The sequence below is a fragment of the Anabrus simplex genome, chromosome 3 (assembly GCF_040414725.1).
Source record: "Anabrus simplex isolate iqAnaSimp1 chromosome 3, ASM4041472v1, whole genome shotgun sequence".
Taxonomy (NCBI): Eukaryota; Metazoa; Arthropoda; class Insecta; order Orthoptera; family Tettigoniidae; genus Anabrus; species Anabrus simplex.
Genome location: NC_090267.1, coordinates 479,470,463 through 479,495,222, shown reverse-complemented (window position 1 = coordinate 479,495,222; position 24,760 = coordinate 479,470,463). Strand labels below are relative to the sequence as shown.

At 40.6% G+C, this 24,760-nt stretch overlaps 1 protein-coding gene across 1 annotated transcript in view; it reads left to right on the top strand.

Moving 5' to 3' along the window:
* Positions 1 to 14,907: 14,907 nt before the first annotated feature.
* The window catches only part of LOC136866872 (uncharacterized), a 167,663-nt gene continuing 157,810 nt past the window's right edge, over positions 14,908 to 24,760 (top strand). The window contains exon 1 of the mRNA XM_068226878.1: positions 14,908 to 15,019. Coding sequence (XP_068082979.1) covers positions 14,908 to 15,019 — 112 coding nt within the window. The remainder of the gene's footprint in view (positions 15,020 to 24,760) is intronic.

The following is a 24,760-nucleotide window of genomic DNA, read 5'->3' as shown; positions in this document are numbered from 1 at the left end:
TTATACATTACATTTCTCATGTAGAGTATAGGTTTTTCATTCACAGTCCTTTTTAGACAGCACCCAGCACTCCTGCATACATTGGTTGTAAGGAAACCTAGCCCACACATTTGTGCGTATCAACATTCAAAACCTCATGGTATTACGTACGATGTTGTAAGTTCACAATTTACGTTTGCTACATAATCTACACATTTCATTGATTATATTCTGATATTCAGTAAAGCTTCTAGATTAATATGAATGCAATAAATAAATACTTACTTTAGGCATTACTGCTCCCCGCCATATTCCTAACGAACTGTATTTTTAAACTATTCTTCCTGCCCCCTGGTGATCAAGTACTAAATAAAAACAGCTGAAGTACATGCTACGTGTCCCGCACAAGCACTGCAGTCCGGTCTAGCGCCAAGAAAACGTCAAATAAGCTCAGACATAAACAAAATACGAACCCACACAATTGTGCGTACACGGTCTGAAAGGGCTAGGAGACGAGCATGTGCATTATAGTTATTACTACAATCATCTTCTTCTGCTTTTCTGATACCGCTTTCCCGACACCTGTGGAGTCGCGAATGCGAACAGTGTTACACATGTATATTTGGCCCTATTTTACGGCTGGATGCCCTTCCTGACACCAATACTATGTAGAAGGATGTAGCCACTACTGTCCTTTTTGTTGTATTTGCTAGTGTGGTGAGTTTTCTGAATATGAAGAGGTGAGTATTGAGGCAAACACAAATACTCAGTCCCCGATCCAGACAATTAATCAAACGAGATAAAATTCCCCGATACGGAAAGGGAATCGAACATGGGACCCTCTCAACCGAAGGCCTCGGTACTGAATATTCAGATAAGAAATCGGTCAGATACTAGGACAATATTGCTATAATGAAAACCTACAACCTGTTTTCCAGTCTTTGCCCGGGTCATGGATGAAATGAATGAACCATATAGGGGCTATTATTGCAATGAGGTCGCCACTCCCAAGGTGATTTATTAATGACTGATAAATGCTATGAAATGATAATGAAGAGTGTTGCTGGAATGAAAGATGACAGGGAAAACCGGAGTACCCGGAGAAAAACACTCCCCACCTCCTCTTTGTCCAGCACAAATTTCACATGGAGTGACCGGGATTTGAACCACGGTATCCAGCGGTGAGAGGCCGACGCGCTGCCGTTTGAGCCACGGAGGCTCTGTGCGTATAATATAGAATAAAATTGGAAGTTCAGCTTTGTCTAATAGTATTATATTTGTAGTGGTTCTCAGTGTCTTGGGCTTGAGGCCTCGTGCGTCCGGGATCGATTCTCGGGTTGGTTGTGGAATTTTAATCGTAAAAGAATACTTTCCCTGGCGGAGAAAATGCTTGTTCTGTTTCCAAAATCCCTCCTACTGGCCACAATATCGAACACTGTCATCTAACACGCTGTTTTTCGTACACTGCTATTACAGGAGCTGCATCCAGCCATAACACCCACAGATATTATAATTAGACTCCGAATATTGTATGTAGTAATAGACCGCACTGAGTGACCCAGACGGTAGAGCGCTGGACTTCTGACCCCAACTTGGCAGGTTCGAGCCTGGCTCAGTCCGGTGGTATTTGAAGGTGCTCAAGTTCGTCAGCCTCGTGTCGGAAGCAAGCTGAGAGATATATGACCCAAACTGCATGGCCATTTTCTCGGTATGATCAGAAGTTAGGCGGATCCTGAACCACTGGATGAAACTCAGTCCTATTAAAATACTATTCTAGAAACATTTTAATCTTCAAATTGCTACTATAAATAAACCTTGGGGCTAATGCTAGGCTGTTGTAGTAGTCTCTGTAGGGCAGATCTACCTACGAGGGTGGGCGCCATCTAACGCGTATAAGAAACAGCGTGTTTAGTAGTGTAATATAGTGTTATGAGTGATGTGTGGGGAACTGAAAAATTCAGTATCGCTGGACCCAATAAACACAGCATGTGTTTTAAAGTAATCACGGATCTTACGTGAAGGTAACATTCATTACATCCTGACATAATCGGCGGTCAAGGTTCCGAGCACCATCATTTCAGAAGAATATAAAACTCCGCGCTTTTCATATCAGCAATTCTAGAGTATCTCATAATGGCTACACGTGTTACGATTTGTGGAAGGAGGAGGGTCATGAGTTACTGACATTTCTTTAAGTAAACCTGAAGGACATTTTGGAGCGACATTTTAGTCAGTAGTTGTCAGTAAGAATCGTTCGAACGCTGGATGGCTAAAGTGCATAGAACAAACAGGATTGCTCAATGGTGACAGAATGCTCCTTAAAGGAACATATGTGTGTGCAAGACTGCAGTTACCTACGGCATTTGCCGTATATGGAAACATCTTTAAATGTCAGCAATAGCATCAGGCAAACCAAAATATCTAAAACTATCCTTGTGCATATCAAAATTGGATAATAATAATAATAATGTTATTTCCTTTACGTCCCATTAAGGACTTTTACGGTTTTTAGGAGACGCCGAGGTGCTGGAATTTAGGCTGACATATTTGATTACCATCAAACACCGTGGACTGAGCCAGGTTCGAACCTGCCAAGTTGGGGCATATCAAAATCAACACCAGCACGATTAGCGGACGAGCTAACAAAGGAAATCTTCTTTATTGAGGACATTAAAACGAAAATGCTACTACCATCTACACCGCAGACAACAGGACAGAGGGAGGAAAAATGACAGAAATATTTGAAGAGTTCTAGGCATCGGATGCCATGATAGATAGCATTTGGGTGGGCACAAATCAGGAATTACGAAGCAGAATCAGACGTCGAGCTGTCCACTTATTTCACTATCAGTTCTGTGGAAATTCCTATTCCCACCAACCGAATGAAAACTGTGTGCAAATTACGCAAAAGAAAATGCGAAAGGTATCATTTAAACAAGAGCAAAAATCGTACAAAGTCTTTGAATTAATATAATAAAGAACAGCAGTAATATGTCTTTATTTTGATGATGCTTGTTACGCTTGTTATTGAAAGGGGTCTAACATCGAGATCATCGGCCCTGTCTTTATTTTAAGCGCATTCTTGCACGTTTCAAAAAGTTAAATTAAACTTAAGTTAATTTATCAGATGTTACAGCCTTTGTATGGCAATTTGACTGCAATAAAATTATTAATAACATCCAGCTAAAACGACCTATGTATTTATTTATTTATTTATTTATTTATTTATTTATTTATTTATTTATTTATTTATTTATTTATTTATTTATTTATTTATTTATTTATTTATTTACTTATTTATTTATTTATTTATCTATTTACTTATTTATTTATTTATTTAATCGTATGGTGATTATAACAACAAATTTATAAGTCCAGGTCCAAGTTTTTCAGCCACTCTGCAGCACTTTCAGAAAGATGCAACAGGTCACTCCGGAGGAGGCATGAAATGGACAGCGCACGATGACATGGTCCATGGTCTGCTCCTACTCACTTCATTCACACACCGGAAAATCCATCCAACCCCACATATGGCATAAGAAATGTCAGCGTACATGCCCAATTTGCGTCTGTTAAGGCGACACCATAGATTTTTTAGAAGGTCGAATCCCTTCATTTTCTGAGTTAGCTGATGAGCGTTAGTTCCAGATGTTGAATTTGACCACTCATCCCGCTAGCTCTATTTTAAATTATCATTCCCTCAAGAGTCGGCCAGCCAGTACACTTTCTGGTCTCCTAGATCGAAGTCGTTGTGGCGACGGGTAAAACAATTCCTAGTAAACTGGTAATGAGGGAGATGACCACATATTCTTTGCTTCTCTCAGCAGAGCTTCCTTTCTCCTCAGGTTGGGTGGTGGGATATGACTAAGTACGGGTAACCTGTGGCGAGGTGTTGACTACGCAGTACAGCCACCTATTAGCAGAAATATTAAAAGAAACAAGAGGAATTTCCCTAGCCTTCTATGGTGCGGAGGCTATAATTAGCCACATCCTGGACTCCATAAGTAATACCGACCAAACCCAACGACATGTACTGATAAAGCACGGCGTCCATGAATTCAACAAAAAATCTGTAAAAAATAAGCTTTTCGTAGTGCGGTAGAAGACTGCAAATGCATGTTATGTGGCAGCAGCAGCGGAGAATATAACTTAGAACTATAAGCTATAGGAACGAAGAGCTTAATCGTCCACGGTAGAGAAGACGCACTCCTAACAGAACACGTGCACACTTGTGTGCATTTCCCATTTAATAATATATTTAATATTTAAAATATTCTATCAAAGGTAGCGTAACATACAACTGCAACATGGGTCAACAGAAATTCACACATGCTACACAGAATAATAAAAGTGTAATTAAGAACAATTTCCTTAGGGCAACAAATAAGTCATTTCATTACAAAAATAGTGTGCCAAAGTGATTACATTTCAAGCACACGAAAATTTAGACATGAAATCATTTCAGAATTTAATACGATTTTCATAGGACTAAGCGGTGAAAAGACTCGCTACTGGATTAACATTGTATTTACAAGATTACCACTAGCGAAAGGATTTTAAGCACTAATAGGTTCGAAAGCAAATTCAATCGCAAAGGTGCAAATGTCTTCTACCCGCACAACGGTTCTGCAGTGAGATTTGCATAAATATTAGCGATCTGAACTATCAGAACTCCTAAAGTGTCTTCTATCCGCACAACGGTTCTGCAGTGAGATTTGCATAAATATTAGCGATCTGAACTATCAGAACTCCTAAAGTGTCTTCTACCCCCAGAACGGTTCTGCAGTGAAATTTGCATAAATGTTGCGATCTGAACTAACAGAACTCCTAAAGCGTCTTTTACCAACGCAACGATTCTGCAGTGAGATTTTCTCGTAAATATTAGTGATCTGAACTATCAGAACCCCCAAAGTTTATTCTACCAACACAACGGTTCTGGAGTGAGATGTGCATAAATATTAGCGATCTGAGCTATCGGAAGCCCTAAAGTGCCTTTTACGCGTACAACGTTTCTGTAGTGAGATTTGCATAAATATTAGCGCTCTGGACTATCAATACCCCTAAAATGTATGCAACTCATCGGCTTAAGTGTAGAACGGTCAGATTATACTTGCGCCTTATTCAAATACGTTTGCATTCTAAATTATTAGTGCTTAAAAATCCCATCCCTTCAGGACATTTATTTCGACTTGTAGCATTCAGACAGAGATGCTGTGTGTCCTTGATCTCTAACTTTAACGGAGGGAGATGTGGTCAGCGCCACACTTCGAGCAGACTTCATCCCCCAGAGGAAACACTCAAATGGAGCAGGTTAAACTCGCCTGGGGAAAAAGCCTTTGTCACTAGTATGGATCAATACTTGAGTCTTCCAGTTATGATGCTACTTAGGTCGTGGCCGTAAATCACGTGCGTATAATCCCAGCACATATTTAAGTATTGCCTGTTCTTCGTCTTAGAATTATTTATTGTAAATATTTTCCTGAATTTATTTTCTTATTCATTGCCTTCGTTCTAAGGACATTAACACATCATCGTTGTAAAATGATTACGACATTACAAAAAATAGGATATGAAGGCAAAATACTTTTAAAGTAGCATGACGCAAAGGGCCTAGAAAAGAGTGAGCGAAAAAAAACCACTTGTGATAAAGGCTCTTCCTTCTTCAAATATTTATCCAGTTTTCTTCAAGTATTTTGTTATTGCATTGCTTACACGTCGATCTCAGGTCGCCAGTAAATAATTAAGTACTTCCCTTCTTAGACCTTTCTAATAATTCTATGATTTTTCGTGTAACGGGGAAAATGTACTAATATCTGTAATAGAGGGCAGGAGTGTAGAAGTTCCCCCGCATGGCGTAACATTCCCGAAGAGACATGGCCCACCAAGCGACTGCTGTTCAGCCCGAAGGCCTGAAGGTTACGAGGTGTCATGTGGTCATCACGACGAATCCTCTCGGCCGTTATTCTTGGCTTTCCAGACCGGGGAAGTTATTTCACCGTCAGATAGCTCCTAAATTGTGATCACGTAGACTGCATAGACCTGGAACCAGCCCTCAGATCCAAGTAAAAATCCCTGACCTGGCCGGTAATTGAACCCGGGGCCTCCGAGTAAGAGATAGGCACTATACCCCTACACCGCGGGGCCAGCAGTGTAGAGGTTTAATTACATTAAACAAAAATGCATTTTACACATAAATGTACAGATATAGTTGTGGGTACATTATTTATACTCAGTAATGGACGATGATAGGAAAAGTAATAAACTCACTGTTGGTTTGTTAAGTGATTTACGTGGTGATTGCACGTACTACTTCCCGTAGTGGGATTGACTGGGTCGTTGTTTAATTTGAGGGCACACGTATCTCGCATGAAGGAGCGAAACTCTCGCCCAAGTGCTGACTTCAGTTCGATGTTCAAATCACCAGCAAGTACGATAGGTGGTAAATAGTGCTTGTTTGCACAAAGCTTGCGTTTTTATAGCAACGTATAAATGACACTACTTACCTAGGATTTTATTTATGATGGACATTGGTGTCTGAATTTCATGACGGTATTTCCAGTCAGACCCTCAGTCCAAAAAATAGCTATGTTTAAAAAGGAAGAAAAAACGCGTCCGTCTTTCTTACAAAGTAGGATGTCACTTTCCACGTCCAAAAGCCAGACTGTCCCTAATACCAAGACTTCAGGCAAGCCTATTTCAAGTTATAGCCCTGCCTTGTCCAGTTCGACGGATGCAGAGTTACCTTCGGCTATTCCGGTGGGCACGGCTCTAGCGCGGCTCTACAAGTCTACATTTGGAAGGGGCTGGTCCCCAATGTCGGCTAACCTGAGAATGGTTTTCCATGCTTTGCCATTCTCCTGCACTAAGGCGAATGCCAGGAAAGTTCCTAATATAGCCCACGGCCGCCAACCCTCTCACTTTCACACATCTCCTTCACCGACTCAAATCTCGTGGCCTGAGATACGGCGTTGCCGTCTAATAGGCCCGCCTCCCCCTTCAGGGACTAAATGCATTTTTTTGTGGTAGTGTCAGTTTCCTATCCGTCCGAATATCTGGCAGAATTATCAGCCAACGCCGAGGGTTCTGGGTTCGATTCCAGGCCCGATCGAGGATTTTCAACGCTGATGAATAATTCTTCTGGCTCGGGGAGTGGATAATTTTTATTTGTCCCAACACTCCATTCATCATATTCAGACAACACACCACACTATCAATCACCAAAGGAACACACAATAGTGGTCAAAACCCTCCACATTTGAAGGGGGGGGGGGGGGGTTGGAGTCATGATAGGTATCCATCCGTAAAACGGGCCAAAATCCACATGTGCGACAGAGTTCTTATCAGGTGTGGGAAAAGCGGCATAAAGAGAAGAAAATGGTTCTTATCCAATCGTTACCCAAATTCCTGAGTTGCTGCTACGTTATATAGAAAGAAAAGAAAAGCATGAAATCCATCTCGAATTCTGGGAAGTTCCATGCGATATCTTTGTTGTGCAGCAAGTGACCTTGACGGAAAGAGCTATACCAGTATTATGTGTGGGTTAGGTAATTCTGCAGCCGTTTGTGTGCTTTACACCCGTTACGAGTATTAAAAAAGAATCTGCTAGACAGTCTCTCTCTCTCTAGCATGCAACAAGCTATGCGAAGGTTAGGTGACGTAGTCTCACGTGTGAGAGCCCGTCGTAATGGTTGTAGCGTGCAAAGAGCCCCGCCTAGAAGAGGTGAAGGCTTAGGGTCATCGTGACCTTTACATATACCCACTTGTAGCAGCCGCTAGTACGACAGTAATCCTGCAGGTAGTCTTCAAATCTATGTGTACTGACTCCTTTCAACAGATTAACATGATTAGTAATGCAAGGCTATTATTTACATTGTTTATTGCGTTATACCCATCGCAAAGATTGATTTCCAGTTCATGAATTCATAAATTTATTCGAAGTGAGTCGGTAACTTCCCGATGCAGCTTATAGCCCAACACTCTCTAGTTGTCTAGTGCATCATATAACCAGTGCCGGATTGTCTGTTAGGCAAAGGTCAGATTTAGACCCCATACAGTAAGAGTTATTTCTATACTGTCCATGGCTCAAGCAGCAGTGCGCTGGCCTATCACCACTGGGTTCCGTGGTTCAAATTTCGGTCATTCCATGTTAGGGTTGTGCTGTACAAAGTGGAGGCGGAACAGGTTTTTCTCCGGGTACATCGATCTTCCCTGTCATCTTTCATTCCAGCAACATTCTCCAATATCACTTCATTTCATCTGTCAGTCATTAACCATTGCCCGAGAGGAGTGGGACAGGCTTCGCCAGTCGGCAAGATTTCTACCCTCGCCGCTGGATGGGGGATTCATTCATTCCGTTCCCGAACCGGTTCGAAATACTGGGAACAGGCTGAGTATTTTTTCTTAGTGAAATGCGGATACGTTTAGGAATAAATTTTTGAGTAGCTTCCGAGTTACAATAGAGAGCTGTGTTTCTTTAAAATAAAGATTGTCCCACGAATACTAATTACTTGTCTTTCATCCAGTTCAGAAGTGTACAAGCTTGCAACTCGACAACTATTACCATAGTTGACTCATAAGGATGCTCCTAGCGACCAGTTTTGCTGTCCAAATTTTCTTCGGTGTCATATAGATACAGTGTAACCACAGTTTCGAGATGTTCTGCCAGTTTCACCCACACTTAGGCGTGATCCCAGCTGCGAACTCCGTCGCACTTGCGAATTTGGTCCTATTTTATTGACGGATGCTCTTACTGTTGCCAGTCATACGTGGAGGGATGTATTCCATTCAATGTGTTTCTTTGGTGTGAGTGTTGTATTGTCTTGCGTGTACATGAAAAGGAGTGAATTGGAATGAACACTAACAGCCAGTCCCCGAGTTAGGAAAATTAATTAGACGCAATTAAAATTCCGACCAGACAAGGAATCGAACCCGGGTCCCTTTTCAAAGGCTTCTATGCTGACCATTCAGACAGGAAGCCTGGATTCCACAGTTACGAGATAATGCATCCAATTTTATTTATACTGCTAGGAGTTGGAAGAGAAAACATATTTTACGATTCCTTTGTTAAAAGGTCAGCGTACTGCCCTTTGGTTCAGAAGATCTCTGGTTCGATTCTCTGCCAGATCGGGGTTTTAATAGCTTCCGATTAATTCTTCTGACTTGAAGACTAGGTGTTTGTGTCTGTCCCAACCTTCCCCTCTTTATATGCAGACAATACTCCACCCTACCAACCACTGCAGAAGAACGCCATAGATATTAAATCTCTCCATATATGGTTGGCGTCAGAAAGGTCATCCGGTCGTTAAACATGGCTAAATCTACATATGTGACGGATTTAATACCCGAGAACCCACAGGTACGGAAAAGCGGTGGGAGGAGAAGGAGAAACTACATTCGTTGAAAGAATGAAAATAAACACAAAGAAAACTAAGGTGTTGACATATGAAGATAAAAAGGTAAAAACAACAGGAGGTCAAATTGAACAAGTTGCACAGTAGATCCATTTGTGGAATTACATAAAAATAAGAAGAGCAAGGGAAAAATAAGCTTCAAGAAAAGAAAAGGTTGTTATGCAGCAAAATAGGGATGGAGTTAAGGAAACGATTTACTAAATTCTTAGCGTGGAGTGTTTTCCTGTACGGCTGTGAAACCTGGACGTTGAAGAAGAGAAGTAGAGACAGAATTGAAGTATTCGAGATGTGAGTTTTGGGGGAGAATGGAGAAAACAAAATGGGTCGATGAAGTGAAGAACATTACAGTACTCAAAAAAATCAAGGAATATTGAACTCTCCTAAACCTGTTTAAAAAGTGGGAAGCGACCAGGATGGGATATACATTGAGAAAGGACTCGTAACAACAGTTCTTGAAGCTACAGTGGAAGTCGGAGAAGAATAACAATGTAAAGGGAAGATCAATTTGGATAGGATCATATGGAGACAGCCAAGGCGTCAGGTTCCTGTCAATGGGCTGAACAGCTTATGATGACGGAGAGTTAAATAATAGCTTGTATATTCTCGACAAAATTGTAATAAGTTGACATTTTTTTAAGAACACGGTGTAACGATGACCCTTTAAGTGGCGCAGACTGTAAAGTGCTAGTATTCTATTGAATGCATTAGTTTTCCTGCACTTCAATTCAGTTTAACTCAGTGGCGGCTCGTGGCTGTAAAGTATGGTGAAGAGCTATTACCCGTTCGGTTTCGAGCGACAAATTTAGGAACTTCTTTCTTTCTTTCTTTCTTCCTTTCTTAATCTGCTTACCCTCCAGGGTTGGTTTTTCCCTCGGACTCAGCAAGGGATTCCACCTCTAGACTCAGCAAGGGATTCCACCTCTACAACCTCAAGGACAGTGTCCTGGAGCTTCGGGGGATACAACTGGGGAGGATGACCAGTAACTCGCCCAGGCGGCCTCACCTGCTATGTTGAAGAGTGGCCTTGGTGGGGGATGGGAAGATTGGAAGGGATAGCCAAGGAAGAGGGAAGGAAGCGGCCGTGGCCTTAAGTTAGGTACCATCTCGGCATTTGCCTGGAGGAGAAGTGGGAAACCACGGAAAACCACTTCCAGGATGGCTGAGGTGGGAATCGAGCCCACCTCTACTCAGTTGATCTCCCGAGGCTGAGTGAACCCGGTTCCAGCCCTCGTGCCACTCGTGCCACTTTTCAAATTTCGTGGCAGAGCCAGGAATCGAACCCGGGCCTCCGGGGTGGCAGCTAATCACACTAACTACTACACTACAGAGGAGGACAATATTTAGGAACTACATTTCGTTTTTGGATGTTTTGTACTCGTATCTCGTACCTGTGACTGGTGGAGGGTCCAGCACGTGACCACGATTTATTGAATTTAATGTTTCGTCATGACCACGAAAAGCTAGTTCTTGCTTACTTAAATAGAGCACTGGATCAATTACCAACTGAAGGTAAAGCCTATTTAAATGTACATTTTCACTGAACTGTACAGTTACAATATACAGTCTGGTATATTCCTTCAGGACATCAGAGATCGTATTTTGGTTTGTTTCCTATGTCTTGAAATCTAGCTGCCGTATTTTATGTTCTGCAGAGTCTGAGTGCTTATGTAAAGAACGTGTTATGTTCAAAAGGGCTGAGAATCCTTTATTCCAAACGTTATTTTTATTGATAACAGGCAATCAGGCCCAACAAAACAACTTCTGTAGAGCTGGAGAGGAGCACAACCATGGAAATTCCTTAAACCACGATCGTTTGAAACTAACATAGTAAGATTTACCGGAATGTTTCACTTCTTTTGTAGCACAAATTTGCAGTGATTCAGTAGGGCGATCAAAACGTAGAACTTCATTCTGATCTTCGTTTCTCCAACGTGAAAATGGTGTTTATAATGAAATGCACACTATGTCATAAATAGGATACATATTTAAATAAAACAGCACAACACTAAGAATGAACCACGATGCATAAGTACTCGTACTTCACACAGGATGACGCAGGGAAGACGAAACAATCCGATCTTCCGACAACTTCACTAGCACATTCCGCTATGTGGAAAGTACGCGGATGACGTCACGGTTGTCATGGCAACCGCCGAGGCCAAGCGCTAGGAGGGAGCACTTGGGAGGTAGAGACAGCTGCGGAATCTCTCGTCTTCACTCAGTCTCACGCGCCGTGCTGTGGCCGACAGCCAGCGCTTTCGTGAGTTCCCCTGGTTCTCATCAGGTGATGAGGTGCTCCAAACGCCGTACAATAAAACATTTTCTTTCCGTAAAACCAACAAATGTCATAAGAAAAACAAATGTAATTCATTATGGTAAAAATAAGTGATGAACTGGCACTTCACATAATTCACCTGAAAAGCCGCCCCTGCTTTAACTTAGTAGCACACCGCCCTCCTTGGACAACATACATCCTAAGTACGGCCCAGTTTTGTATTCACAACTTGACTTTTAATCCAATAATAATAATAAAATTCTATTTCGCTGCAAATATATAAAATGTTAATTTGATTTTAAAATGTTATAACTAATTATTAGGCGTTTTCGTTGAGGATGGTTTTTAAAACCCTTTTACCCGCCATTTTTATTCAGATAATTGAATTATCAACCAGCAGAAAAAATCGGATCGGAATTGTTTTGTGAATATGCAGGAGGTTTGCAAGTAAAAATAGTCGGAGACATCTACCGAAGTACAATGGACAACGTGTGGATGTGATTAGGACATTCTGTGAAGCAACAGACGTTTGAGTAGCAACGGCTTAAAACATGTGTCCGAGCCGTAAAGTTGTTATTATCGTAAAAGTAATTACGTGCGTGCGTAACACAAATTCCAAAGGCCGCTGGAAATGTCATAAGGAGGCTATAATTGTGGTGTTTACGTAGCGTGACGAGATATTCCATTGTTTATTTGATCCCCACATGTCGCTGTTCAAATGCTTTCTCAACAGTCCCAGATGTATCCTTTTTCAGTTAGTATTGGTGAATTCCAAACTACAGCAGACGAATCTGACTTTTGAAAGAGAGTGAAGTATTACTTCGATTCCAAAAATTAAGGGAAAATCATCACCGTGATAACTAAACTCCGCAATAACGTATGTCAATTGAAAACCAAACACTTGTTTTCTCAAGAAATGAAATTGGCTCAGAGTTCTAATATTCACCTAAAAGGTGTGAAGGGAAGGAGGTGCTTAGATTTTTAAGGGGAAGAACAACTAGACACATAGAGCAGTACCATAGTAACATCAGCATTTTCTTATGGATGTGAGACATGGAATATATTTATAATATCTGAATAATAAATCCAAAAGTCAACGTTAGCCGAAAAAGTGAAGGATTGGACGGATGAATAAATAAATAAATTAGTAGTAATTTGAAAAACTAGAAAGGGAAAACCTTAGGAAAATTCATTGGCGCAGTACGCATAGACGGAGTGTGGATGAAAGAGAGCTCCCCTGAATTATATCATCATTTCGAGAAAAAATCAGACGCTATTAGTAAAAGTCGATAGAAGTTTTATGGCCATATTCAAAGAATTGACAAAGAGAGACTTACTCAGTAAAATTCAAGAAAACTGGATAATCGAAATTAAAAAAGACCTTCAAGAAATCAGCATAATAGGTGAAACCATATAGGGCAGGCTTAGCTTTAGAACGCTGCTGGACAAACATCATTTTGATGAAAAACCCAAGATGAAAACCACGACTACATGGACGGAAAAGCGGAAGAAAGATCACAGCGAATGGATGAAGAGGTTTGGGGAAGAGAAGAAAGAAAGTTCGTCTGCTAAATCATTCAATCGCGCTTCTTAGTTGGACAGAACGTTGTTAAAAATCTTAAAAAGTAAATAAAACGGAATATCAACCAAAACCTGGAAACATCTCTAATACGTGAACTGGATTAGCAAAACTGTCCCTTGGAAAACGAGATGCAAATATCTACTGCAAATACAATATTTTAAACAAGGTGCAGTTAATAAAGGATCCCACTTCTGGGGTCAACTAGTACCTTCGTACAATTTAATTGTTTTGCTTGTTTCTTAATTCTTGTAGGAAAGACAGCTGAGATCATTACGTAAATCCAACTCCTGTTTTAAGCAGTAGGCTACTTGGGGTACTCTGACTGTGTTGCGGGTATACGACTCTGTCCTGCGGGGGTACAGTATCTGTGGCAAGATCTGCAAGTGTGAGTGCCTTGCATACAAGTTGATGAGGACATGGCGTGGAATGCAATGGTGTCCTGCTGTGTTACACGTTCCTTATCATTGACTTCAGTATCCACGCCTACATACACTTCACTTTAACATATAACAGTTTCAATCGTTGTAAATAACGTACTACACCGCGACCAATGAAGTGACGGTATCAGCCGTCATACGGTTTCAAGTAACAACGTGACATCGAATTTATTAGCAAAAGTATATTATTATTATTATTATTATTATTATTATTATTATTATTATTATTATTATTATTATTATTATTATTATTATTTGTATCGAAATTTTCACGTCGTTCCCATGATCGGCCATGTTCGATTAATTCTGCACCATCAAATCTCCCAAAGTCGACTATGGTCTATTTCTGAATGGAGAATAAACCGCTCTGAACTGGGACCCATTACGTTTCTGAGGGTTAACACTTGAATCCTGAATTGTTTCATCCAGTTTATTTGTTGGGAACGGTGCAGAACGAATTTTTCATTTGTTTATTCTTATTACCGGTCTAGAAAGCCAAGAATAACGACCGAGAGGATTCGCCGTGCTGACCACATGACACCTCGTAATCTGCAGACTTTCTGGCTGAGCAGCGGTCGATTGATGGGCCAAGGCCCTTCAAGGGCTGTAGTGCCATGGGGCTGGGTTGGGTAGGTTATTCTTAGAACTTTCATACAATTTTGTCGCGGCAACTGATCGAACAGGCAGCATGACATGTAACGGTGATTTATTCTATTGACTCGTCTCCGTTTACATTATCTTCCACCTTTGCTTCTCACTGGGAGTCCGAGAGTTAATTTTCGTGGGAATGTAATTATTCGTGAAGTTTTCCTTTACTCCTGAATGTTGATCACACTAAATTCAAGCTTGATCAAGGTTGATCGGAAACCTAATCTGAAGATGGTTTGGATTACACGTCCTATTTTCAAAGCAACTACAGTTTCTATAATAAAGTCTCTGGTGTTTCTACAGTTAAATCACAGAATTCTTCACCAATTTGATTCCAGAGACCACTAAAACATCGATCAAATTCTGAAATTAGAATGTTTGTTTGTAGCCAAAAATACCTGTAAGTTTAACAACTTCCTTGTGATTCAGATTTTTAATTTTGATGTTAAAAGGACAGTCTTATTAAAAAACGGGAGAGAAATTTGAAAGGGCTTATCGTGCTCTTGAAGCCTAGACTGGTGTCTAGAAACATACACTATTTGTGTTGGGCAACATCATAATAGCTGTATGCAGATAATGGTTCGAGGGAGTCTGCAGAATATCACCTCCAATGGCCACTGTCACAATGCTGAACAACGAAAGAAGCTGGTTAAACTATTCTTCCACAACATGAGAAATGGTCAGATCGGTAAGGAAATGCTTACTTCTCAGAGCTTTATTCAGCCGAGCGAAGAGGTATCTATCACAAGGGTAGAGGTCATGGCTATAAGGCGGGTGATCCGGGATGTCCCAGTGCTGATTGACCATTGTTGCTTGGCAGTGTTTTGACGTGTGTTGTCATGGAGCACAAAGAAGTACACTTCATGGCAGTTTTCCTGGTCAAATCACCTTCATTATACAAGAATTGAATCATTGCACATGTATTTGTTTAGACGTAACAGTGGATTTAGTTTTTGCCGGTACATAGTGTACGCGTGATTCACACTGAACATGTTGTGAGATATATTACTACAAACCACAAAGCACTCAGTGGTGTATTCTCTATGTTCTCCTGTTTGTTATTTACAATGTTGGCAGCTGTGTCTATGTTTCATTTGAACACCATTCTGGTGATCCATTTCGTTTTCGGTGGCCCACAAATAACACTTTTTGCTCTTTGCTTTGAAATAAATACCGCAAACATTACCTAGATGCTCTGGAAATGTGTGCATACTATTTCAGAAGAATTATCTCTCTCAGATAACTGCCATTCTCTTCCTTAAAATGACTGACACTTTTCAGAGCATTTTCAGCGATGCGGTTGATGCAGAGTGGGTCTCAGCCCACAAGTGGCTACGGCTGGTCCGAGGTCCAACAGCTTTGCACTCTGACCGGCCAACCGAGCGGAAGGGAGGTGACCACTGCTCTACCATGGCTCTACTCCTCTGTATTCGGAAGATGGCTGTCGTGAGAACTGTTTCCCGTAGTTTTCTATTCTCGTGAGCAAAGGCGAATGCCGGGACAGTTCTTCGTATAGGCCACGGCCGCCACGGGGTCACCGTCTCAGAGGCCCACCTCCCCGTTCAGGAGATGAAGGAAAACATGTTAGTAGTAGTAGTAGTAGTAGTAGTAGTAGTAGTAGTAGTAGTAGTAGTAGTAGAAGTAGAGCATTTTTATCATTTCTATCATGGTTATGGGTGTAAGGCAACTACATCTCTTGGACTATTATCTGTCAATGGCCACTGGTTTGTTGACAGTTACCAGCACCCAGCAGCCGTCATTGTGCAGGACATAGAGAAATTTGTTCAGCCTTGGAATAGGTGCCTGATCGGTAACGGAGTGATTCTCTATACACTCTCCAGAAATGTCAACAGTATGTTATATAGTGTATTTTTCCCAGTATGGAGTGTATTAATATATTTTCTAGATACCAGTTGGATACTTATAGAGGCTGTAAAATAAGGAGACGGTAGAGATACATCAGCGCATCCAGGATTCAATGCGATGGCGGATTGATGCATGCATCAGTGTTAACGAAGAGTATTTTGAACATTTCACGTAAGAAAGAGTTCCACGTGATATGCTGGTACGTTCTGTTTCTGTGTGTTCCCCATGATTAATGTACGGTACTATGCAGAGTTGTACGAAATGAATTCTAAGACGGAAATAAAGCTATTCTCGACCCTAGTCCATATAACACATTTTCTTACCCTACAAAGAGGAATGTGTTCTGAAAGCTTCCACGTGCATTATTGTTACACGCTGTATACGAACATTCACGCATACTCCTTGGTATAGTCTACGTGTATGGCACCAAGGTCCATAATGCTTCCATTCTGAAACAGAGCAACAAGAACAAGTTTTCATCAGTAATAAATCTCTTTTCAAATAAAATCCTACGTTTAGATAGATTATCATTTTAATAGTGAATGTTAAATTAAAACGTACATAGATTATTGTCTGAATCTCTTTGACCTGCTTATCTTATCCGCAATAATCGTTACCAAGACGTGATATACGCTATATAGAGAAGCAGAGCAGAGACTAGACTAGAATAGAAAAGCTCGAGATAGTATCTTTGAAGTCAACGTGACTAGTATTCTACTTAAGACAGACGGTGAGTGTCCTGCTGAGGTAATAGGTCATGCCTGGATAAACAGATGGTGTTAGAGATTTAACACGTCATCGTCCATACTACAGGTTGGATTATAAAACTACTGTCTTTACTAGCATTATTTATTTGCCAGAATGATCGATTCAGGTATCTTAACGAATGGGTCCACCCCAATGGTACAGACGGAACCTCCCTCTTAGACAGATGTGCCAAACTCAACACAGCAAAACCATTGCAGGAAGAAGTGCATTTCGAAGAACGCCAAAATATGACATTACAAAACAGTTGTCGGACCCCAGTTTTTATATGGTGCGGAGACCTTTCTGATCAGTGGGAAAGGCACCATACTCCGGAAAATTAATGGACAAAAAGTGTTCCCGGGTTGAACCCACCGACTGAAAGCGAACTCTGAACTGTACCAACGGATGGAAAGCGGCTAACACTAGCATGCGACGTAGGTTCCTGAAGTTTTACGGGTACCTTTAGAGAATGGACAACGACAGACTTACGAAGAAGACCTTCCCAATCATTAAAAGCTACAAGACTAGAAGCATGTGGATCAATGAAGTAAAAAAAAAATTAGTTTCTGCTGTAATTTCTGATATTGATGTCTCAGACCGTCCTAAATTTTGTAAATTTTAAAATTCGTGGTCTCTTCTACAAAAAGTTCTTACATGTCGCACACATCGTTCACAGGAAAGAAAGTAAAAACTAATAGCAGCACTCAAGAGGTATTGGGAACGAAAGAGATGATCCGAAAGGAATTAGTCATAAGTGCTCCCTAACCCAACCCAAACCCATGGTACTACAGCCTTAAAGGGCCTTGACCCACCAAGCGACCGCTGCCCATCCCGAAGGCCTACAGATTATGAAGTGTCGTGTGGTCAGCACGCGGAGTACTCTCGGACGTTACTCTTGGCCTTCTAGACAGGGGCCACTATCTCGCTGTCAGATAGCTCCTCTACTCTAATTACGTAGGCTGAGTGGACCTCGAACCAGCCCACACATCCAGGTGAAAATCCCTGACCAGGCCGGGAATCGAACCAGGGGTCTCCGGGTAAGAGGCAGGCGCGCTACCCGCACACCACGGGGCCTTCGCATAAGCGTTCTTTAGTGGGATTAAATCACTAATAATGAATAATGACTGTAGAAACAGAAAGATCTAGGGGAAATTCCGACCGAGTGATTTGGCTGTGTGGCTTGGGTGACGTATCTCTGAGTTTGGATTCGAGAGATGGTAGGCTCTAAACGGGGTAATTTTTCGTGGTTTCTCATTTTCACGCAAGGCCACGATCGATTTCTTTCCAGTCTTAACCCTGTCCTATGCACCGTAAGATCGTAAAAACTTCAAAATTTTCATCATCTAAGATGGTCGTCAAACGAATGGAACACATGGGAATCGTAAGGCACTATGTCAATGCTACATACCGGATTGACCACAATCTTCCATCTGGTGCCAATAACGGTGTCAAGGCTCACTTTAGCCTGGTGTGCCATCGCGTAATCGTTCACAATAACGCATATTTACGGTCTCTTTGATAATCTCCGTTTCGCTGTCCTCTAGCACAGAGATGGCGAACCTGAGACAGCGTGCCAGTAGGTGACACACGAAAACGACTTATTTGGCACGCCACACAACACAATAATATATTTTAATTTTTTTAACATGTAATAAATAGGTCGAAAATATTGCACCAAAGCATATCGCAACATTACGTTTTAATAAAGAAGTATGCCACAATAAGTACTATGGATATATGGATTTGAATGTAATGCAATATAATAAATAAATGAAATCAAATGAGGGGGGTTTTAACGATGATTTTGGAGGAAAATAACCGGTGGCACACTGGACAAGAAAGTCTTTAATTGACATGCTGGTTGGAAAAAGTTTGCCATCCCTGCTCTAGGGAGTATGCACAGTATGTTCAATCCTTGTCCCGTTTCTCTACGGAGTTCGGTATGAATGAACTGAATCTTTGTAGCGAGGTTTTAGAGCCTGATGGCCTTCCTGAAGTCAACCTTACCAGGGGAATTCATGAAATGATATGAATGACGTGATATATGATATTAGGAAATGTGAATCCCGATTGCCAACACTTTGCCTAATACGACGTGTTAATAATTGGAGCCAGGATTTAACTATATAAAATTAGAATTAATATCCCTCACCCATCATTTATAGAGAATGCTAAATGTCTCTAGGAGTTTGCACAGTCGCGACGTCATTTCCGTATCGTTCACTGCAGCGCAAAGAGTCATTTAACTCGTTTACAATCATAAAATAGTATTTTAACTTCTTTATTTTACTTACCCATCAGAAGCAATCCTGTTCTCAAATAATGAAGTGAAGACAGTGTCAAATAATTTGTAAACCATCGCCCGTGCTATTGGTAGCGTGCCAGATTTCAAATGTCTTGCATGGCAATAGGTGATTTTTATCCACCTTGAGCTTTAAAAAACATGTAAACTTGTTCTAAAGTTATACACTTTCTTCGTTAACTCGAATAACTGAGTTGTATTTAAAGTTCAACGTTCTCTTCTCATACAGGATAAATCTCAATGCATATTACATAGATTAAGGGCTTGTAGTTGGGACCGAGTAGACATTTTTAATACCGTTTCCATGCTGCGAGCAAAGCGTCACCATAAGTTTTAATATCCCACGTCTGCTGCATCAATGAACGGCACCATAACCTGCCCAAACATATCTCCCTGTCACCTTGCCGTTATTCTTGGCTTCCTAGCCCGGCACAGCAATTACACCGTCAGATATCGGCTAAGCTTTTCAGTGCACGTAATTGTAGACTTTATGATAAGTTTTGGGTTTTTGAAACTCTTTACGTCTCCTAAAAAACTTTGCTACGCTTCTTCAGAAGAAAATTTCGACTGTTCACTAGCAAAACTTCTCCAATGATGAAAGGTTGAATTTAAGAATGCATTACTGTTGGTCTATAGCAAGTGGTACTCTAGTTCATCACTCGATGACTCACTGTCCGCTAGCCTTTCCAGCTCCAGTTAAGCTGAGTTGTTGAGTGTATTTTGTAGGGTTTAAAAACAAACCAATTGTGATAGGATATTTTACGCATTTTTGTTAAAAATCTTGCAGCTTGAATACCCCGTCCATCATTTCTCACCATCGCCAATAAATTCTACACACACTCTTCACACACATACAAAAGAAATATTTCATATTATTTTCATGAATTGTAATGTGTGATCAAGACAAGTAAATCTGCAGCCGTTGATCTCAGTTTACTAGTTCTATTGCATATTATAAATCATTGAGTGTTAATATATTAAATATTAAGTCACGAAGACAATTTGTGTTGAAAATGAATTGCACCCATTAAGTTTAATTTAGTAATGTTTTATTTTAATTGGCAAGATTAACGCCTCCGGCCTTCTCTTCATCTAATCAGGCACTGAAATGTACATATATTACATTGTATTACTTTGCACTAATTAGATTAAATACAAATTGAATTCATAAAACAAGGCTGATGAATGATGAGATAAAATTAAGATGTAATAAATTAGATATAACAAAAGGATAAATTCTTGAAACTAATATCCTACATGTAAAAAAGAGGTACTACATAAAATTTAATAACATTTGAAAAACAAATTGGGTAATCATTTTGGACTAATCTTCTACAAGGACGTCCATGACAATTGAATGGTTGCGAGTAGCAGCATCAAGTTTACTGATGATTCTTACTGGTGCATAAAATGTCTCCAAAGTGCTTCCTTAAAAGTGCGAATAGCGCTCAACCCTCTGATACTGTCGAAAAAGAGGTTCCTTTCACGGCAGGCAATTGCTGTGAACCATTTATCGTAGATAGAAGTTCTATGTGTAGGTAAAGCAAGGATGAAATAATTAGTAGTTTTGGTGTGAAGACTGTGCTAAGAAGAGAGCTTTTTGAAATATTATGTGAGGTAAAATGGCTGGAGGTACTTTCCCAAAACTATGAGGGAAAATTTCGGGTGCGTCCTTTATACAGAGATGTCCATTTCTCCGATAAATAGAGCAAATATTTCACTTAAATTATTAACTACGCTGGAAAATTGTACCTTGTGCAACGATTTCAATGGTACTGCATTGATATTTGAAATGTCCTGTAAAAGTAAAGAAACACACATCATTTTTTTCGGAAAATCCACTGAAGGGGGCTTGAAAAGAAGGTAAATAGGGGTTGAAGTATTTTATTATGATACTTACCTGCATAAATAAAATTCTAACGACCGTGTGTCTATACATTGACTATTTCTGCGAAATATTCCTACAGTTACCCGTTTCAGATTTAATAATGACATTTGCATATATTTTACCTTTCGTTTCCTGAAAGTCCTAATTTTTACCCACTTCGCAAAATCAAGATGGAGGCACAATCTGCCAGAAGAGCTAGACAATTGAAATTTGGCAGAGTTATAGGTTTCAACCTTTAACCGACTGAAAAATTCCAAGATGTTTAGAGTTTTCACTTTTAACTCCGGAAAATACCGAAATATGGAGGCAATTTTAATAACGGTGCAGGCCTCCGTTTTGACGTATTCCGTGGCTGAACGTTAAGTCACATCACAAAACGGTTGGCACAATAAGCGTTCAATTTGGAGTGATTTTAATGGTAATGGTTACTATTGACATATTGGCTTGACATTTTAATTCTTTTTGTTTCCTTCGCACAAGTTGAAAACTGTTTTCGCAATTAAACACAGACCATATTTTACACTGTCTTTAGGATCCAAAACGATGTCTGTTTACTGTATATGATGGACTTCTGTACAAAATTTCAAACATTATAACACAAAAACTGGGATTCAAAGAAACTTCTAAAGCAAGGGAAGCACAAATAAATTCATTTTGGGGAAATAATTTCAATTAAATTGCGCTCAAGGCTGTCCTTTAAACAAACGAACGAAGTTAGAAGGCAACAAGCAGGTAGGAAATAATTGAAATAATTTTGAAATGTGTAGTGTGAAACGGACGATGTTGTACGAGTTTAAAATAGCTTAATAAACAGAAGAGCGATGGTTAATTTTTGGACGGGGAATGGTCGTAGCGTGGAAAGTAAACACTAGCCTTGAAGATCATCCGCGCCGCTGCAGATTGGGGACGGAAATATAATGCTGGCTTCCGAAACACATGGTTACCTAACCGAGAATTACCTCACATTCATTTTGTTAATGGAAAAGTAATTGTCGTAAACAGTTGGCTTGCCCGCTAGCAGGAAAGTGTGATTTAATTTTCTCACGATCAGTCAGCGTATTTAAACTTTCCATTTTCATAACTAACTGCGCAGGTTAAATTAGGATAATGAATCACGCAGCTGTTCTCTTTCCGTCGTAGCATTCTAATCTTGGTTACCTCTGTCTTTAAAATCCAAATATTTACATTTATTCAGTGGTAGATATGGGTTGGGTTTGAGGTCCACGGTTCGTTCTACTTCCTCCGTAGCTCCAAGGTGTATATTCTTAAATTCGTTCTACAATTTCCCCCTTCACTCTTTACGGACGTCCAGTTCCGTGGCTACTGGTCAACATACTGGTCTTCAGTCCAAGAGGTCGCTGGTTAAATTCTAGGCCGATTGGGGAATTTTAATATTCATTGATTATTTCGTCTGGCTCGGCAAATTGTGCTGTATTCAACATTATATTTCATCCTAGGTAGTGCCTCTTCATCATAAGTGCGCAAGACACACATGGGCGTCAAATTTAAAGACCTGAACCAGGACCTCACCAAAGGTTATATTCCATTACTAATTACAGATTAATTACTCATTACTAGAGCCCGGCATTTTAGTCAGTGAAGCAAAGTAACAAAAGCGAGCAGCATGCATATTCTTCCCTGCACAACGGTCGCGTTATGAGTTTTGCATACACTTTAGGAGTACATTCCATCAGAACCCCTAGAATTTATGTTACTCCCGCTACATTACGCAAGAGCGGGCTAAACGGCACTTTCTAATAAGCAAATTAGTTTGCATTCTAACCTATTACTCCCTAAAACTCCACTCATTACTTATTAATGTATAGTTTACAATGCGCCAAGGCATTATCTGAAGCCCGGTTGGTAGGCTGACAGTAGAATGCTGACGATCACAGGCATACAATGTCAGCTGACTTGGATTAGAAGTTACCATAGTAATTTTCCACCCAACCAGTCTATTTTAAGCTCCCCCCCCCCCTGTCACGAATAGTCATAGGGACGCAGAGCTGGGTGCTCTCATGGAACAGTTGAGCAGTGTCTTAAACATCACTCTTATCCATTCCAGGAGCTGCTCTCTGCGGTTTACAGTTTCAAGTATCAGAATGGTACTTAATTATTTAAACTGATTCTGTAATAATTATGAAGGGTTTCCCGTAAGGCAGTATAATTGGATCTTTATATCTAGTTATAAATATAAAGTAGTATGAAATACCGGTCCGCCTCTGTGGTGTTATGGTTAGTGTGCTTAGTTACTTCCCCCTGAGGGCCGGATTCGATTGCCACGTACGTTCAAAAGTGGTACGAGGGCTGGAACTGCATACCCTCAACTGTGGGCGGTCATCTGAGTAGAGGGAGGTTCAAATCCCACCTCAGCCATTCTCGAAGTGGTTTTCCTTAGTTTCCCACTTCCCCTCCAGGCAAATGCCAGGATGGTACCTAACTGAAAGCCACGGTCGCTTTCTTACCTCTTCCTTGTCTATACATTCTAATCTTCCAATCCACCCGCAAGGCCCCTGTTCCGCATAACAGGTGAGACCATATGGGCGAGGCACTGGTCCTCCTCTACAGTTGTATCACCGGCCAAATGACTCACGCTCAAGGACACTGCCTATTCTACCCCCAAAATCCCTGTGGCTGTGACTTGGGCAGGGACTCCGCGTACGTTTTTCTTGGCAGAGAATTTAAATTCAGATGCTTGCTTCCTCGTGAGGTTCACTGGGATTCGAGCTTCAGCCATCTGAATGCGAAACGGGAAGATACTCCTCTACGTTACTTACGTATCCAAGCTTTAATAATACTTGGTAATTATGAACATTTGCGAAAACGCCGGTGGCTTCCACTTTCAACAAAATACGATTGCGTAGGAGGGATACAAGTTTACAACACCAGAACAACTAGTTCATTCCTTCACGCACGCATGAAGAAATCAGCCTGTAGAAATCACTCACCCAGTACGTTCGACATTAAAAGACAATGGAACATACTGTATATGCCAATTACTGTTAATTGGCTCTCTTTAAATACGACCAGTATGTATCAATTACGTACTTAAAACAGGTAACTTATGTTAACTGTGTAAGAAGCTGACGACATTCTGATCTTATTAAAAACGGAACATAAAGAAAATAGCTTGTAAGAGATAGATGTTGTTAATTAAACGTCATCTTCACAGCACTTAAGAATGAAGTAACTTACCAGTACACGTTAAGTAAATATGTAAAAGTTTAATGCAAAGGTCAAATTTGAATTCGCATTTATCACATGTATAGTTATCAACAAAACAAATTTTTCTGCACGGATCGAGTAGCCACGTGGTTTGCGTCTCGTAGATATAAGCTTGCCTTCTGGTGATATTGGGATCGAATCCTACTGTCGAAAAATCTGAAAATGTACCTTAATTACTGCATGGTTGCTTTCTTTACAGTCATTGCTCTTTCCTATCGCATCGTTGCCATTAGACTTATCTACGGCTGTGCAACCTATGATATAAAGTAAACATTTCTCTACAGGAATTATTTGGCGTGGCACTCATAGTACCCGGATATTGCATGAGATGGCGGTGCGTTCGACGAGGTACCACTCACAATGTGATGAGATTGCAGAGTGAGAATGGATGTGACGAGGCA